This window comes from Zootoca vivipara, chromosome 1, assembly GCF_963506605.1.
Source record: "Zootoca vivipara chromosome 1, rZooViv1.1, whole genome shotgun sequence".
Taxonomy (NCBI): Eukaryota; Metazoa; Chordata; class Lepidosauria; order Squamata; family Lacertidae; genus Zootoca; species Zootoca vivipara.
Genome location: NC_083276.1, coordinates 113,215,687 through 113,235,321, shown reverse-complemented (window position 1 = coordinate 113,235,321; position 19,635 = coordinate 113,215,687). Strand labels below are relative to the sequence as shown.

Sequence of the window (19,635 nt, the reverse complement as noted above, 5' to 3'; positions counted from 1 at the left end):
CAACACACACACCCCTGCAAATATGCAAACTGCTGAATTTTCAAAACTACACACTTGAAGAACCAATTGTGGCTGTGCATACTTTAAGATGGCTAAGTATGATATACAGTCAAACCTCGGCTTAAGTATGCCTCGGTTTGAGTATTTTCAGTTTAAGTACTCTGCGGACCCGTCTGGAACAAATTAATCCACTTTCCATTCCTTTCAATGGGAAAGTTCACCAGGTTAAGTACGCTTCAGTTTAAGTACTCCGCGGACCATCTGGAACGGATTAATCCTCTTTCCATTACTTTCAATGGGAAAGTTCGCTTCAAGTTAAGTATGCTTCAGGTTAAGTACGGACTTCCGGAACCAATTACACTCATACCTCAAATCTGAAAACAGAAATAGGCACAGAGAAAAATTTGGAACACCTATTAAGACAATGGCTGCACAAACAGCGCTGCACATTGAAGGGCTTTCAGGTTTTCAATTCTTTAACAAGAAGCCTTCGTAGCACATTTATTACCGGCCCCTTTCACACTAAGGTCCCTGGGGCAAGAAATGACTAACCAGTTTTGTGACAGCTGTTACTGCATATTGGTCTGCATCAAGTAAGGTGCATTAGATTCCCATTTTTTTTGCATCAGTGTCCAACAATACATTATGTGAAAGAAGTCACACGGATTTCTGCCGCAGAGGGATAAGCTGTATTAGTTACAACGAAGAGCATCTTAAAGGGCACTTAAAAGGCTAAAAGAAACATTTACTCCATGGACTAGAGTTTCAGCATGTCTGATGTAAAAAAAATGCTGTCCATGTTTGACAGACTGCAAGTGGAATTCAACACTGCACAATGAGAAAACATTGCATCTGCACGATCATTTCAGCTTGCCAGATGTGTGCCGTGTCTGCTGTTAAATTAGGTGAATCCCACCCAATAAATCTACATGAAAAAGTACAAAGAGGGGGAAAAGAATAAACAGGAGAGTTTGCCATTCCATTCATTCAAGTGCTTCAGATCCGAGTTGTCCTAGCTGAAGTTAAGTCTGATACAGTATTTAATCACAACTTCATCAAATGAGAATTTTGGCCAACAACTGGCATTATGGGCAAGTGGGAGAGAATAAAAAGAGTCAACTTGTAGTTTACACAGACAGGTGAACAATCTAAGGGACTTCTGGTCTGCTAATAGCTGTTCTGCTCCTTGTAGTCAGAAAAAAAACCCAGAACAGTGCAGAGGGGAGGAGGGTGTAATCGTTCTGTTTGGGAATCAGAAATGCTTGCTCTGATGGAAGGGTCAAAAGACAGCAATGTTGAATTCCTCCCAAATTGGAGAATTGATCCCCCCCCCAACTGATTCACATTTATATTTGACAGAGATAGAATATTCAAAGCCGCTTCACTTGTGCTACCATCAGTGTTGGAAAAGCTGAAGTGATTATTCATGTTTATGGGGGGGGGGAGTCAATTATTCAACGAGATTAGAGAGCAATACCATTATCTATATGGCTGGTATCCAGAAGGTTTGTCATTATCTTTAAGCATTTAGTTCTGATTTTGATGCAACAGTTGAAATGCTCATCCAAACCACATTAAAAAGTTTTTTTAAAAAAAACAAAACAAAGGGGGGTTGTGATCTTAAAATCAGAAGAGAAAAAAAACCCTGAGCAAAATCCACCCCACCCCCCATATCTCTGGTTGGGTCCACCAACCATCCTGAGCAGATTTGGCAGATACTTTGAGATTGCTGGGGGGAAGCAAAGAAAGAGGAAATCCATTGTCCAAGCAGGACACCAGATGATAACACTGAGCCTTGAAGGACAGTAATTCAAAATATCAACTGTCTCATTTTTCATAATTATAAACACTTTCAGTGGTAGTGAAATAATACTCAAGAAATCCATATGCGATCTTCATATAAATTTCTCCTAACCCATGAATCCATTTTTTTTAAAAAAAGAAACAAATAAACTTCCAGGAATCTTTGGTTATTTTAGTCCTAATTCAAATGACATATCCAATCTTGCCCAAATATGCTGAAAACATCTGAGACTCTGTTCCGTTTCAACTAGAAGAGAACTCTGGTATTGGCACTCGCTGAACTACAGGTTTTTAATATCTAAAGAAAAATAAAATAAAATGTTATCAGCTGTGTAGGCCAGCTTTTAAAAATTGCCATCTATTCTCAACTGCATTCCCAAAAGCAGAACTTGATCCATTAAATGATTTTTAAGATATTGATGCTTATTTCCTCCAGATTTGATGAAACCAAAGCCTCAGATTAGTTTTCTGATCTTTTTTGAAGCTCTGAATATGAATAATGTGGGATTATCAGGTGTAAACATACACAACTGAGTTCTGTAATGTTCAAACTCTAAGCAGCAGGTTGCAGTTTTCTCATCAAAACAAATAAAAAACTGCTATCAATGTTGTTCTGTAGTACAAACATATACAGGGGATTTGTTATTTCTGACATGAGACTTTTAAACGTCTGTACCATAATTGGAAAATCACCTAAAGAACGAAAACTAAGGAATGTGTAGCACTTTTAAAGAACATAAATAAAATTTACAAACATGTTTGTAAAGCACCAATATTTCAGTAAAACAAATTGCTTGACTGTTTTATTAACAAAATAAACTACATTTGATTGCTCCTGGAGTCAAAAACCTGTAAGCAGCGATCATAGAAAGATGGGCTACTGGAAACATTCAAAATTCCAATGACGTTTACAAGTACTTTGTACAAAAAGTCCTTTTAAAGATGTTCCGTATGTTGCAAAAAATAAAGCTTTCTCCACAAGGCAGAAGCATTTGCATTTCAAAAGCAGTCTACTAGAGTCATTTGCGCCTATATGGGGAATCGCCCCTGTGCTTTCGCCTGCCCTCATCTCTCCTTGACTCTTTAAACTGGTCTGGATATTGCCTGGGCTCATCCATCCTGGGATTGGGATAGTTACGTGGTCTCTCTCTAGACTTTGATCTGTCTTTCCTCCGTCTGTGGAGTTCACCATCCTTATCATGGCGACTGTCCCTCCCTTCGTTATCAGAAAAAGAATTCTGCCTTTCGGCCCTCTTCTTCTTAGATTGGCTACTTTTGCTTTCCGAAGGAGTTTTTCTTTCCTGATCCCTGTCCTTTCCACCGCAGTAGCTGTTCCTGTCAGCGGAATAATCTCTGTCATGGGAGAGTTTCTGTGGTGCATCATCTCTCCGACTTAAGTCTCTTGAATTCCTGTCAGCATTCCTCTCAGCACCGTTTTCCCTCTCAGGCTGCCTCTTCTCTTTTTTCCTGTCAAGCTGTTTCTTTCGACTTCCTTGCTTTCTCTTGGCGTCTCTGTCTGATGCTTTCTTCTTCTGTGACTTCCTTTTTCTCATATCTGAAAGGATCATAAACAGAATTTACCCTTTTAGGTTAATATATTCGCATTCCTTTATTTGCACATCAAAATATATTGGCTTCATTTAAAGAACCTACAGCAGGCTTCCTCAACCTTGGCCCTCCAGATGTTTTGAGACTACAATTCCCATCATCCCTGACCACTGGTCCTGCTAGCTACGGATCATGGGAGTTGTAGGCCAAAACATCTGGAGGGCTGCAGTTTGGGGATGCCTGGGCAAGACCTTCAGCAGACGCTGCAAGAGTCCATAGGGGATGTATGTGTGAAACAGCCTTTAGGTCAAGGGCTACGGATCATGGGAGTTGTAGGCCAAAAACATCTGGAGGGCCGAGGCGGAGGAAGCCTGACCTACAGTAAAGTGAAGGACCACCAATTCCCAACTGCAACAAAGACATTTAAGCCATTCCGGGAGGGGGGTGTGTGTCTCTCAACTCTCTGGAGCAAATTGAGCTGCAGACAGGAGGGAAATAAACCTAAATAGACAATAAGGAATATTTTCTTTTCAGGCAGTGAGACCTTTCGATCCAAGCTACCAGAGGTTTTACAGCTACTTTGACAATCATATTATCAAGTTGTGTTCTGGGTACTGAGCTTGAGTTAGTAACTGTGGATGTGTCCATTTCCTTCTCTTTGCTGAAGGTTTTTCCAAAACTTGTGGGAGATATTTAGCTTGCTCTGTTATCTGGACAACGACCCAGAGAAAAAGAAAACTCTATGTAATGTCAACATTGCTCATACTATTTCCTACAGACTTCATTAGATTTTAAAAGTCAGGAAAAACAGTTCAATTCAGCTCCATTTTACTTTCCTCTCAAAATCCAGAGGGCCAAATAATTTAGACTACTTAAAAGTCATTTTATTCCCCATCTGCGTACTCAAGGTAACCTCCGTGCTGCAACAAGAGTGCTTGCATGTGCCCTAAACTAATGGATGTGCATGCAGTTCTTTGTACTATTTTAAGAATTTCCAACTAGAAATTGGGACTTAAATTATGAGCTGCCAAGGTATATTCACCATCAGCAATAATATGTAAACAGACTCGCTGTTGGGATGAAAAGATGACTACACAGCACATCACTGAACACTGACCGTACTTCTTCCTACTGCATGTATTGTTCAACATGCTGACCAGATTAGTCTTCCTGTCTTTAGATAACAAGGAATTGGCTGATCATTCTTCAGTGGCAAAAAAAGCCCTCCTTGAAGTGGACAGTTATGCCAAAATGTTTGGCCACCTGCCTTTGGAGGGTCTGGAGTGGGGGAAAGGGGGAGCAGAAACGTCTCCTTATATGAGCAGAAAGAGTCTCACAATACTTTGGATCAAAACCACCATGCCTCATATACATTGCCTCTATGGTCCTTGCAACGAAGCAGTAAGGTATTGTTATCTCCTTATCACAGATATAACTTGTCTAGAATCACCCAGTGACAAAGCGAGGTGTGAACTGGGCTTCCTCCGCATGTTCTTAACTTCTATGCTATACCAATAAAATGAGCACTTCCTGACCATAATGTCCCCAACACAGCAGCCTTTATGCTGTGTTGTGATATGATTAATTACCGTGTTTCTCATATTATAAGACACGTCTTATATTTATTTTTTCCTCAAAAAAACACACTATGGCTTATTTTCAAGGGATGTCTTATTTTTTTCCTCCTCCTCCTGCCACGGCCGGCATTGCTGCTGCGCCTATCACTATGTCTTATTTTCGGGGTATGGCTTATATTCCTTGAATGCTTAAAAATCCTGCTATGGCTTATTTTATGGGTATGTCTTAAAATATGAGAAACAGGGTAAGTTGTCAGTAAATGTCCCATGGTCTGACTGTTAACTGAAAGTTGCAATGAAGTTTCAAAATGGTGATGATCCTTCAGATGATTTATTTTCAGTCGCCTGACCTCTCAAATAGAAGTCTTCACTTTTCCCTTGGTTGTAGGACTGTAAGTTAATTTTAGTGCAGTTTTCTCCCTGCCCACCCAACCTTATGCTGGAGTGCAAATTTAACATGCTGGGCATTTTGAGAAGTAATTCAATGTGGTTTGGAGACACTGGGATTTTAAAGGAGATACATTAATGAAAGCCCAATGGAAGGCATTTGTATAAAGACCTGAATTCCCCTTTACAAAAAGATACAGTGGAGTAAAATCAATATAGCTTTAGCACAATAGTCAAGTTTTATTGTAGTATCTTCTTGAGTTTCCTGGTACAACCCGGAGGTCTAAATGTTGCTGAAAACAAAGTCTCGACTCCCAGTACGTCTGCTAGATAGACATTCTAGCATTCTAGATATTTTCTGCCAGACATTCTGGAAGGACTCCTCTAAAATAATGCAACGTCTTCACTGTTGCAGAATTACACGAAGATAAAAAAGTACAATTTGAACAGCAGCAAACTGGTACTAGCCTGAAGTTCTCTTCAGAAAACTTTGCAAGTAAAATAGAAGCTGACTCTCGCATCAAACAGTCTAAGTACCCTTGGCTTTTCATCATTTTGGCAATCTTTCTGCTTGTGGTGTACAAAAAAAAGAATGAAATCCTGACAATTCAGAGCATACCGCTGAGACTATCAAATCATTTCATTTGGGTATCTTTTTTTCTCCGATGGGAAAAAGGATAAAACATTAGAATGGAACGTATTAAATTAAAACCGAACAGCAAAAAAAAGCAAGCCCTGCGCACTCTAGCAGAATCCGTTAATTTGTCACCAAGGACCTCCCTGGTTCCCATCTTGCTGCAGCTGTCTATGCAGGAGCCATCTGGCTCTCTGCTGAAATGCCACTTCCCTGACCCTGCTTCCATTCTGCCTTCCTTTACTGCTCTGGTGTTACTGATGAGTTGCCTGGTAATAGCAATAAAAAGCAAACGCTGCAAATTACAGAGGGCTGCTTTTCATGCATTCATAACCTATACTGGGTTTTTGTGAATCAGAAGACTTCTGCTCTTAAAACCCACCGATAAATCTAATTTATTTTAAGTCAGCATGCTTCTTGCCTGCATAAGCTCATGCTGGGCGATCATCTGCTCTCACAGCTAACTGCGTGTGTGATCCAGACTGGGCTAGCAGGCATTATTGGGCTTAATAAGGTTCAATTATATAATTCATCTCAACTAGTTGGAATGAAAAGTCAGTAGAAATACTTGCTCAAAAATACTAATTATAGAATGGAAGTTACTAGATATACTGTGCTGTCAGCAAAGGTACCTTGGACCCAGAAAGAAAAACACAATACAAGCTGTTTTACGTTCAGTCATAATAATGGTAGAATGCTACCATAAATATTTTCTGCTTCAGATGCATGTATCTGGCACACACATACACAGCAACAGAGAAAGACCTGCTTATTGTTTTTTTTAATTGACAAAACAGGCGGAGAAAATAACTTGTTTACACATTGGCACTGCCTAAGGTCGGGAGAGAGAAATTAAAGGTGACCCTTTAACTCCAAACACACTGTTGTCCACATTGATAGTTCAGTATCTCACTGCTGAACAGCTTGAAGTGAGTTCTTCTGCGTAACTATGATACGATGACCATGCTATAGGCTTGTTTGGCTGCCTATTACAAGGCACGACATGAGCCATTCTAATTACCCAGGTGCTCACATTTCGAAACCTTCGATTGTGCAAACAAGTCAGATCCGGTTTTTCTGCAGACTAGCCACTCAAACAAGTATGCTAAAGCTGCAATTCCAAACACACTTACTAGTGACTATGACCCATTTAAACACAGCAGGACTTACTCTAAGTAAATAGGCACAGGGGGCATGTTGCCCAGGAAGGTGAATGTATTTTCAAATTAGCTTCTATCGGCCATTGTTGGGGAAGGGGGTTTGCCACCACAACTTTCACACTGGGCAGATAATTTGTCTGAAAGCACACCCCAACGGTGAAAACTTGGCTTGTAACCGATGGTGTTGCTCCTCTGACGGAAAGAATCCGTCAGCAGAATAGGGGAGATAATCTCCAGAGAAGATTTGGGAGGCAAGCAAAGAGGAACTGGCCAAAATCGCTTCCTTCCCTGTGTTGCTGATATATTCCTTTGGATACACCCTGGGATAAAACTGTTTTTCCAAACAAGAAAAGGGCTAGTTTTCAATATTTATTTATTTATTTCTTTTTACAATGTATCCTTTTCACTTCCAAGCTAACAACTCCATGTGTAAATAATTATGAAAATAATACATCATAAATCAGTCTCCCAACAAGGTGATCTGACTTACTGAAATCACACGGGGCTGTGGTTGAAATGCAAACATTGTATTTGCCTAGATTTAAAAAGTGGGCTTTGTTTTGAAATAAAATATCTAACATTATCCAGATAGTCTGGGAAAGATTTATGCCTGCCATTTTCAGGCTGACAATGCATTGTTGAAAAGACTCCTGCAGGTTTCAAATACCTAAAATCAACAGCATACAGGAACCAATAAATGAGTAAATAGACGCTGCTATTTTTCCCCTCAGTTAATGTGCACCAGGGCATGCAGAGTAAATATAAAAAAAAGGTGGAACTGAGTACCAGAGTCACTGCTGCGCTCGCTGTCAGATGATGTTTCACTTTCACTGGAGGACTCTGAACTGCTGCTGCTGCTGCTGCTGTCGCTACTGTCATCCTCTGAACCGGACGAATCAGATTCTGAAGATGAAGACGAATCTGATGACTCCACATCTTGCTTCTGCGTCATGATAATTTTTGGTGCATTCTTCAGATGTTCACGTAGCTCATCGCTAGTTAAAACACATTTAGCACGTTATAATTTAATTGGCTGGTGCGAAGGCCAAGCATTACTTCTCGCAGCTGTGTGTCTCAAATGTGAACTCATTTGTTTGTTTGTTTTTGCTTCACAAAAATGACCCAAGTACCACTGAGCCAGTCGCTGTCTGCAAAGTCCCACCCTCTGTTTTCTGCTCTGCGAAGCCCCATCCCACTTTCTGTTTCTTGTTGAGATGGTGGCATACGATACCGGGGTGTGGACTGGACTGTATGACACCTGCCGCTGATTTGTCCTGCAGACATGGTCTGCAGATATGGACTGAGAACACTCCCCACCCTCCATCCAGCACTCCTAGATGTCCACGTGTGTTTGAAAAGGACCTGGGCAGGTAGAGCCAGTTACACTGGCGATTTCCACACCCACCCACCCCGGGGATTGCCTACGATATCAAATGCACAATCTGGTCTTACGCACATTGGATTTTACACATGCTGAACAATGTGCCTCTGTGAGGACATCAAAGGCAGGGAAGGCAGAGAAGAAGTTTGTTATCTACCTAGCATGTAGCATCTCGCTGTTAACACCTGACTGCTTTTATTGTGTAACAAAATGGATTTCCTTACGTCAGTCCTCCAAGACCAATCGAAGTGAAGAAATTGATGGCGAATCTAGTATTTCTTGGGTTATCCCGAGGTAGCAAACCTTCAAAGAATGGCTGCAGAGTTCTGTTAAAGATGAAACATGGCATCAATACTTTAAAATGCTGGATAGCTGCAATCTAAAAATATACATTCAATTTTGATCCAGAGATGATTTGGAAATGTCGTTTAAAAAATATTCTTAGCTACTTTGATTCTGAAGGAAGCAAAAACAGGATGGTTCTATTTATGCAGCAGTACATAGACAGATACAATCTATGACCCTTTTAAAATGTAAATATATATTAAACTGATTTAAGGCAACTAGGTCCCTAGACAACTGTCCCTCATATCAAACATAAAACAATTAGGGATAATAAATGTTAATTTTGTAAGTCCAAAAATAATGGGCCTCGATCAATATATTTCTCTTTACTACACTAAGTAATGCCAAGCTAGCCAATAGATCAGCTCTGTCCAAAAGGAACAGGTGTTTTATGATTAAACATTTGCTTTCAAAATCAATATTGCACAGAAGCAAGGCTACCTCTAATTTACCATGTACCTAAACAAGTCTTAAAATCTTTGACAGTTGCTCTAATTTGAAAATTGCTATGAAGATATATATATATATTTACTGCCAAATGCTTGGGATTGGGGAAGTTGCCCATGTTTCCCCCCCAAACACTGAAACAAAACATGCATTTAAACATTCTGAAATTAAGAATGATATTCATCTACCAGTCTTAAGACAGTACTGGTCAATAATGCAAGAATTGTTAGTATCTACCCATTTTGCTCAATCAAAACTCCTCTGCATTTTTCAACTGTCCACATTTCTACACTAGCATATGTTAGCTCTTCATTTTATTTTGCATTTCATTCTTTGGGACCAACACAGCAACAAGATGGTTAGATTCATCATGATTTACAACCTTTTAAAAAGATGCTTCCGTAAAAAAGTGTTTTGCCAGGAGTTTAATGAAAGGTTTGGAACATGTGTTACCATGAACGTATGAAGTGAAGGTTACAGATGGGGGCAAAACAAAAACAAAATGCCAACTAACAGTAGATGGTCTGGCAGTGGGAGGGGGAAAATGAGGTAGATGAAGTGATGGCTATTGTGCTTCTCCAGGATGTTGATGTGTTGTTTTTTGACACAAAATCAGTGGTAAATGCCTGGCATTTGTGAGTTAATTAAGGATGAGGCTAGTCTAGTAATTACGGTCTGGTCATGGATATGGTTGAGCCAGAATCTAGATTCCACTGAAATAATGATGGCTTGGAGAATGTGTGGTTCTCTCTTGGGGTAGTATTTGGAGTCTGGGTTCCACCTGGTTTTGGGAGGGTGTTAGGAATTTTTTAGCATGTGTTAGGTTTTTTACCTGTCTTGTTTTTAAGGAGGCGGTTTCCACATTTCACTCTACTTCCCTATGTCTGTCTTATGTCATACTAAAGAATATTACACCCTGCCCATTTTCTGATGAACACAAGTATTTTATGAGTCTCAAAAACAAAGCCAAGCCATGGACCTCCTGCTTTTGAAAACTTTGATAACTCTAGGGTAGTTACCTCTGCAAAGCAATCTTTTGAACAAAATGTGGGGTAGCCCCTGATATGCAAAGGATTTTAGGTATACTAAAAAAACACAGATCATAAATCTGTGATATCACCATGCAAAAATTTAGTTGGGGGGGAGGCAAGGGATGGGGCCACAGACCCTCTGGGTGCATTCTGCGGACCCCCCAGGGGTCCCCAGACCCCTAATTGGGAACCACTGCTTTAGGGCTCTACAAATGAATTTGAGACCCTTAAGCAGGCATGGTGGTGTAAGGGCTGCCCGTGCAAGCTGTTAAACACCAGTGTTATGTGGTGGCAACAGCCTGACTTTTGTCGACACTACAGCCTCAGCATTTTGTGCCAACCAGAGCTTCCCAATCAGTCCCAAGGGTAGTCCCACCTAGAGTGCCTTGCAGGAATCAAGTCTTCAGGTCACCAATGAATCAACCGGCTTCAAAGGATTACAGTGAACAAGGCTTGCTCACATCAAGACACTGTAAAACTAGCTTGCAGTGCGAAGAAGCTTCTACTTACTCATCTTTCAATCTTGCATTAAGATTCAGAAGCCCCATGTATTCACTGAGTCCCTGGAAGAAGATTTTAACAAAAATCCTACTGGAGGATGTTGTAGTTTCTTCGCTTAGCGTTATGCATTCAAGCACCTACAAGTCGGAAGTTAATAGTGGGTTAATAATAAACATCCTCTTCCCCCGCCTTAAAACAATCCAATTTATTATTTGTTCCCCAAAGAGCAAGTTCTAGACTTTGCTCCAGCTGACAGAGACAACTCTGGCCTTTTCTTCCCTCCACTTGTGACCTCATAGCACCAGCCCCTACATGGTTCTGGAACGCTGGGGGACAGTGAGGAAAGTGGCAGGGGGAGTTGGGAAGCTTCCTAGTGGGATTCCTCCAGATTAGTAGCTTCATCTGGACAAGAGGCATCTATCTGCCGAGAGACAACGATGCCTGGATCCAGCATGCATGTGTGCATGGTCTTTCTTTTAAATAACAAATTCCTACCAACTTCAGATGACTTAGAAGCTGCCATCACATAGCTTTGACACTTTCCCTTCATTTAACATCCGGTCTCAATTACAAACAGTTTATCTGAACTTTCTCCTGAAATGAGGCTTCAAAGCTCTCACCTGTCAGTGCCCAAACAAACCTGGCGCTCAGCTCAGGGTATGGCTTTTGGCAGATCCCACCTACATTTTTTAAGTGTTGGAAGACAAATCAATTTTGCCTTTTCAGAAAGCAAATTAACAACTCATGCCTAGAAACACTGTCTACTCACGCTCCACGGAAGTGAATCCGTATATAAAAGATGCGCAAACATCTTGGCAACGTTCCTCAACTTGTTTGTTTCCAGCCGGTGTATCGTGTCATACTGCTCTTTGAAAATAGCTTCAAATGCTTCCATGTATTCTTTTTTCAACATGCAGAAGCGCTGAAAATGCAGGACACAGGTGGGGGGGGAAGAGTTTAGAAACTGAATATGGAAGTATGGCGGACGAAAACGGGAAAACAATGAAGAGATTGTATATTAATTTTCAAATGCTGGCTTGGATCCTAAAGCTCCTTGGGGGGCAAAACAAAGACACTTCTGCCCCATGTTTGGGGTGGGGCTTTGCAAGGTTACGGGGAACACGAATGAATGGGAAAGCCAGTAAATTGCAGGTGGGCAGCAGTGCCTTCCTTTCAAGCAGCAAGGGGGGAGCCTCAGGCATAAGACCTAATGCGCTGCTGTCTTCCACGCTTCTCTATTCAGAGAAAACACTTCAAACTCCTATAGAAATAGTGCTGAAAAAATGGCTTGGATCCTAACTTCCTTTCTATGGATGGCACAGAATTCCACACTAGTTAAAGATGAGCTTCTTACAGCTTTGTAAACTCCTCCAAATAAGAATCAGGTTTTGATTTTTAAAATGCTTCAAAGCTCACGGTTGCTAAGGGAAGGCTTGAAAACAATGGAGAAAACCTTAACGGTAATCCAGTTCAGGGCAGTCTCTAGGTCTTTTTTTGCAGCCCTCAGCAACATTGGACACCTGCCCCAGCCCTCCCAACTCCTTCCCCAAAGCCTAGTTAGCACTTTCCCAGCTTTGGAAAGGCAGTGGGAGGACCCTGGGACTCTGTCGAGCCCTCAGGCCTCCTCCCCAAAGCCGGTGCCTTGCTTAGTTGACTTCGGGAACACAGCAGAAAGGGGTGGGGCATCAAAGTTTGGGCTCACTCCCCCCTCCTAGCACAGCAAAGCAGTGTGTGGCCCATCGGTTCTGTGTTGAAGTGGTCTTGCCGCCACTTCATAGGAAAAGTTGGGCTGCCCTGATCTAGTTCAACTCTCTGGAAACCAATGTCAACTTAGCCGGCCTGACTCGGAAACAAAAAAGAAAAAAATTGCAACACATCATGGCCAGCTTTTAAATCATGTGATTTCCCAACTAATCCTGAAAGGAAATGTGTCCCTGGACTATCTGGCATAACAAAACACTTCTGCTTAACTAACCTTGTCCTGCTAGATTTCAATAAAAGGTTGTGTATGAATGGTGCCAATCTACCAGATTTATGCAGTCTGTTCTATGGGATGAACATGCTTATATAAGGATTGAGCTGCATACTCTTGATTCAGTGCTTGATGCGTGAGCAGACTCTAGCCTGAGCCGAGGTGAAATTCAGTGATATCCAAGTTCTTCTGCCTGTGATATTTGATCTATGATGGCTCAACCTTGCATTCTGCAAATGCTGAAACTGCATTTGTAAACCAGCCCTTTTTGCAGGATGCTGAATGGGATGTTTGTGCATTAGGTGTGCCATCTACGAAGCAAGCAACTCACCCCAGCCAGTAAACCAAAGAATTTCTCGTATGTTCTCTGTTGAGCGCAACAGTCAAGGATCATGTTGCACAATTCTTTCTGTTGGGAGGAGGAAAAACTCATAAAATCCTATGTATCAACTGAAATTAATTACAGTACTTATCTTTTTTTTAAAAAAAAACCCCACAATAATATTGCCGCAAACACACGGAAAATAGTAAGCCAGAGATTTATTTGCACACCAAATAAAAGTGTGAAATACATTAGAAACAAATTATAGGTTAGAAAACGCTACGGGATTCAATAATGGCAATTCTACGTACATCAACCTACTCTGACTTACTTTCAGAACAGGATTTTTAAAAGGGATTTTTTCCAAAAAAAAATCTAATCTTCCACTAGTAAAGGATTACGACCTAGCCTTTTTATTCTTTTTGCTACAATATAGCGTACTGAAACATTTCTCTTCAACACACTGTGTTGACAGAACACAAGCCAGTTTTACAGTTACTCCATATTAAACAAGACCAAAACCAAAAATATATTCAGAAAGACTGTTGCTTTGTGGTGGTGGAGAGGGCAAACTAATCCGTCTCTTAAAAGCTATCTTTTCTAATATATGCCATTAGTTTAATATATCAGGGCGCATATTAACTTTCTTACATTGTTTTATTATAGTAATGTTGCAGTCAATCAGTTTTCATACAATAAAACAGGGCAAAGTGCTGATGCTGTTACTGGTGGAGTCAGCATGACTTGCAGAACAAATTGCTTTCTGCTCTCTTAACTGCAGTTACAACGTTTTAATATCCCCTGTGGGTTAAAGTAATTAAATATTTTAACATTTTAATTAAATATTACAATGATTCTTAGCAGAGTATCTCCAGTAGCCACGCGCAGGAAAACAAATTTGCCTATAAAGACACTCCTGTTTCCGCCTTCCGAAAGGAGGAGAGGCTGGGACCAAAGGGCTCGTCTTCAATATTAAATGTTAACATGTTTTTTATTATTGTATATGATGATGGAAAGCAGGGATTCGGTGGCAGCTTCAAAGCTGAATAGTAACATTTGTTTCACTCGCTCAACTCTTTCGGCAGATCCTGTATAGCAGGGGTCCTCAAACTTTTTCAGCAGGGAGGGGGGCAGACTATATTTTGAAAAAAAAAATTTGAACGAAAGATGATGAGCGGCGCGCGAAAGCCCAGCCCCCTTCCTCCTCTAGGCAGGGTGGGGAGAAGCCAGGAGGAGGGAGGGAGGAGGTGCAGAGGCGTAGGAAGGGAGGGACAATGGGGGCGCTCCGCCCCGGGCAGTAATCTATTAATTGGGACACAGGTGGCGCTGTGGTCTAAACCACTAAGCGTAGGGGCTTGCCAATCAGAAGGTCAGTGGTTCGAATCCCCGCAATGGGGTGAGCTCCTGTTACTCGGTCTCAGCTCCTGCCCACCTAGCAGTTCGAAAGCACATCAAAGTGCAAGTAGATAAATCAGTGGGAAGATACCTTCCAGCGGGAAGGTAAACGGCGTTTCCGTGCGCTGCTCTGGTTCGCTAGAAGCGGCTTAGGCATGTTGGCCACATAACCCGGAAGCTGTCTGCGGACAAACGCCGGCTCCCTCGGCCTATAGAGCGAGATGAGCGCCACAACCCCAGTCATCTGCGACTGCACATAACTGTCGGGGGTACCTTTACCTTTAACTTAGCCAGCTATATTCCCCCCCCCCATTAGAGAGACCCGCCAAAGATCATCTAGTTCAACCCCCTGCAATGCAGGAATCTCAACTAAAGAATCCATGACAGATGGCCATCCAACCTCTGCTTAAAGGCTGAGCACTGTGTTTATCCCAGCTGGACAACTAAAAAAGAACTATCAATAAAATAACAGTCTTGTGGCACCTTAAAACATACAGTGGTGCCTCGACTTACGAAGGCGATCCGTTCCGCGGCACTCTTCGTAAGTCGAAGCTTTTGGTTGTCGAAGCGTCCATTGCGCGCAAGCGCAAAGCACGATTTTGCGCTTTACGCAGACCGCACTCGCCGATTCTGCACAGGCGCAGAACATGCGCGCGGCGAAAAGACTTCCGGGTTTGCCGACTTCATAAGTCGAAACCTTCGGAAGTCGAGGTACCACTGTAATTATAAGTAAATATAAATGTCTTGATTTCTTTAGGTGCCGCAAGATTCTTTCATTGTTGCCATTTTTTTCTGCAAAAGATCAACACATCTCAAGGCAGTTGAGGCAGAAACAGGTAACAAAGTTGCAAATTCCGAAGAGCGAGGGCAGAAGATGCAGAGCATTTTACAACTGCAGATCTTTTGCCATTTCTAAATTCTGCCTCTCAAGTTTTAATCCAAAGTCACTACCACCTGCTTCTATTTACCCCGAAGGCTTTTTACCACCAGATCGCTTCTCTCTCTCACGGCATCAAGGATGTTCCTCAGATGAAAGCAGACAAAATTGTCAAAGGCAATCTTCTAACAGCATCTGGTTCCTTGGCAAAGTTTGCAGGCAATCGTGTTGGCTCCCTGTGATCTGCTTAGTTCTGCTGACCATTTTCTTAGTGCGTGTGTGTGTGTGTGTGTGTGTGTGTGTATATATATATATATATATAAATTTTTAAAGCATTTCCCTTCTCTCTCCCCCGCCTTTGATTCTACATTCTAGACTAATTGGTGCAAAACAACCACGCTGCCAACCCCCTTCCCTGCACTTGCTAATCAGACTTAACATTTTTAGCAATTCACTGAGAAGGAACTATTCTTAATCTATTGAATTTGTAGGGTCAGCGGTGATGAGATGCAGTTGTGTAAGAGTATTTTATGTAAAAAAGTAAAATGTATAAAAGTAAAGCTTAGGCAGAATCATCATGGCACAATCTTATATCACAGTATGCCTAGTCAACGTATGTTTGCAAAGCAAAAGGCTGGAATGATTTAAGTTGATCAGACTTGACTCTAGATTAAAAGACCTGTTTTCTCTGTGCTGCCATGGCCTGGGGCTACCAGGATAGCTCTAATGCACAGATGGCCCTTTCAATTGTGGAAGAGTGATCACAGTCCCTCATCTTTAAAACAAACTCCGTTTTTTATATTAATGCTGTATTGAATAGTCTATGTTCTATCGGTACAGTGGGGGGAGGGGGAGGAAGCTAAAATAAAATAAATTGGGGCAAGGTGCAGCTGTTAGGGGGAGACATTCATAGAATCATAGAGTTGGAAGAGACCACAAGGGCCATCCAGTCCAACCCCCTGCCAAGCAGGAAACACCATCAAAGCATTCTTGACATATGCCTGTCAAGCCTCTGCTTAAAAACCTCCAAAGAAGGAGACTCCACCACACTCCTTGGTAGCAAATTCCACTGTCGAACAGCTCTTACTGTCAGGACGTTCTTCCTAATGTTTAAGTGGAATCTTCTTTCCTGTAGTTTGAATCCATTGCTCCGTGTCCGCTTCTCTGGAGCAGCAGAAAACAACCTTTCTCCCTCCTCTATATGACATCCTTTTATATATTTGATCATGGCTATCATATCACCCCTTAACCTTCTCTTCTCCAGGCTAAACATACCCAGCTCCCTAAGCTGTTCCTCATAAGGCATCGTTTCCAGACCTTTGACCATTTTGGTTGCCCTCTTCTGGACACGTTCCAGCTTGTCAGTATCCTTCTTGAACTGTGGTGCCCAGAACTGGACACAGTACTCCAGGTGAGGTTTGACCAGGTGAGGTTTGACCTTCCATTCCGGAAGTCTGTTCGACTTTCCAAAACCAAGGCACAGCTTCTGATTGGCTGCAAGAGCTTCCTGCACTCAACCGGAAGCCCTGGAAGCAGCGTCGGACGTTCGGCTTCCAAAAATAGTTTGCAAACCGGAACAGTAACTTCCGGGTTTGTGGCGTTCGGGAGCCAAAACGTTTGAGAACTAAGCTGTTTGAAAACCAAGGTATGACTGTACTATAAATATTAGAATCATCACCATCATCCTCTGGAAGAAACGGCTTTAATTGCATTTTAGCTGATCTGTGCATTATCCCATATACTATATGATTAGTTACGTCAATACCTGAATGAGGGGGTGGGGGAAAGATGCTTATTCCAGAAACGGAAAAGAAAAGAAAAAAGGAATTAGGAAGACTTACTGTCTGGCTTTCAGGAAAATCCATCTTCAGCAATTTATGAGCACATTCTTCAAAGTCTAAACTGTAAAAAGGGAGGGGGAAAATTGTCTCCAGAATCACAGCAGCTTAAAACATTTCTATGCTGACAACAGTATTTTCTGCATTAGAAAGCATAAATATTGTGTGCCTGAAACAGACTTTGTTGAAATACCCAAGCAACACTAGGTTCAGCTAGTCTTCCAGGCTGAGAATTAAATTGGCTGTGCTTCAGTGTTTTGGGGTGTGAGAAAAAGGCGAAAGATTTATATGATCTGAAGAGAAACCAGGGTGTGAGAATCCTTATGAGTATAAGAACTTCCAAAATCTCCCTCCATTTCATTCATCAGACATAATCCCAATGATCATCATTGCTCTATGGACTTTAGATCTGCTGGATGCCAACATGGGCACAGTTGCAAGAAGTTCATTAAAAAGAAAGCTGTATTGATCAGTACTGATACAGATGGCTACTGAAAGTCCACCACAGCATTAAAAAAATTTAAAATCTGTCATTTTATTTTTTTAAAAAAGCATAAAGAATACAGCAGACTTTTAATCTTTTTAATGTTGAAAAATATATATTTTAGCCATTTAACTTTTTTATATGAACTATGGCCAAAACCAATAATTTTCAGACAGATTAAAAACATGGTAACTCCCATTCATGAGTCATGGTTGCTATAACATCATGTTAAACAGAAAGCAGAATGTCTAGCAATTAAGCAAATGAGAACATGATGTCCTTAAAATGTTGTTTCAGAATTTCCTTCAACAGAAAGTACTAATATTTGATGTAAGGGGGACACTATAAGCATCCTGTTAATTAACAGTTTCCTTACACTAAGGAAACCTCTTCAGTGTTCCTTCTCTCCCTCTTACACACAGACAGACAGACAGACACACACACACGTTAAATGGTTGCGTTCATACATAACACTAAATCATCATTTAGTACTAGGTGGAGGAGCCTGAAACGGCTTGAGCAAAGCACCCCATTTATATTTTTCTCTCTCCACCTTCACCCCCAAATCCCATGTGACTGGAAGAGAACTTTGCCAGAGTTAGTTCCATTTTTTAGGGAATCCTTAGCATTAAGTTCAAACTAGGGAGGCCTGGTTTGAAACAAACTCTGGCTACTTTAAAAACCCAGGATTTGAAATTGGGTAATGACTAGTGCTAGGGACGTGGGTGGCACTGTGGTCTAAACCACTGAGCCTAGGGCTTGCCAATCAGAAGGTAGGCGGTTCGAATCCCCGTGACGGGGTGAGCTCCCGTTGCTCGGTCCCTGCTCCTTCTAACCTAGCAGTTCGAAAGCACATCAAAGTGCAAGTAGATAAATAGGTACCGCTCCGGCGGGAAGGTAAAACGGCCTTTCCGCGCACTGCTCTGGTTTCACCAGAAGTGGCTTTGTCATGCTGGCCACATGACCCAGAAAAACTGTCTGCAGACAAATGTCGGCTCCCTCGGCCAGATGAGTGCCGCAACCCCAGAGTCGTTCCAGATTGGACTTAACTGTCAGGGGACCTTTACCTTTACCTTTTTTAAATGATTTGTGCTAGTTCTAAAGCAGGGCCCCAGGGTTTGAATGCAAGCCAAGTCACACTTCTTTAAAAAGGGAAACTGCACTCTGACAAGGTTCTCTTCCCAGCTGGGTGGGAGAAGGAGATGCTTCAAACAGGCTTGTTTGGGCTCATCAGCAAAGTATTAAACCAGGGTTCTGCTTTATGTGTGAACAAAGCCATACCATTTAAACCATACCATCTCAGTTTTCACCTAGAGATACAGCACTGGGAAGGAGGCGGGAGGGCATTAGGACTCTGCCAGAGCCTCATGTCTCCTTCACAGATCCCAGTGCCTCACTTACAGGGCTTTGGGAAGGCAGTGCAAAGGCTGGGAGAAGGCCCGCCAACTTTTGGCCTCGCCCCATTCCCGGCCGCGACAACGCAGCATGCAGCCCGTGGGTTCCATTTTGAAGGACTCTTGCGGCCCCCGTGGCATGAAAAGTTGGGCCGCTCTGATCTAAAACTTGCTAGCTTCCAAAAAGTATTTGCAATCACGGTGCAAGGGAGTCACATTTCAAACAAAAATTATGTTTCATTTTACCTTGACTGAATTGCTAGGTATATGGTTCGTCGGAAGGAGACCAAGTTGATTTCCGTTTTATCATGGATAGTCACTTTTTGCCCTTGAAGATTCGGAGCAGGGAAGAGAGAGACAGACAGAAATAGGTTTCATGGTTTAAAAAAATCGGGAATGGTTGGTTACTTCAAAGACTGCTAATATACTATGGAATATATAAATGCAAATAAACTATTTGTGAAGGAAGAAATGGCAGTATTTATTTAATTTCAAGTTAAAAGAAGAAAGCATTGAAGTTCCAGCACAATAGGCAAACT

The 19,635-nt window shown here is 41.8% G+C and overlaps 1 protein-coding gene across 3 annotated transcripts in view; it reads right to left on the bottom strand.

The window, feature by feature from the left end:
• Nucleotides 1–320: 320 nt before the first annotated feature.
• CWC22 (CWC22 spliceosome associated protein homolog) overlaps nt 321–19,635 on the bottom strand; it is a 34,341-nt gene continuing 15,026 nt past the window's right edge. For all 3 annotated transcript variants that reach the window (XM_035133810.2, XM_035133818.2, XM_035133803.2), the window contains 8 exons: nt 19,343–19,424; nt 17,222–17,282; nt 13,118–13,195; nt 11,584–11,736; nt 10,824–10,951; nt 8,715–8,816; nt 7,896–8,104; nt 321–3,358 (listed from right to left, as the gene is read on the bottom strand). In XM_035133810.2, coding sequence (XP_034989701.2) covers nt 2,823–3,358; nt 7,896–8,104; nt 8,715–8,816; nt 10,824–10,951; nt 11,584–11,736; nt 13,118–13,195; nt 17,222–17,282; nt 19,343–19,424 — 1,349 coding nt within the window. In that variant the 3' untranslated portion in view covers nt 321–2,822. The remainder of the gene's footprint in view (nt 3,359–7,895; nt 8,105–8,714; nt 8,817–10,823; nt 10,952–11,583; nt 11,737–13,117; nt 13,196–17,221; nt 17,283–19,342; nt 19,425–19,635) is intronic.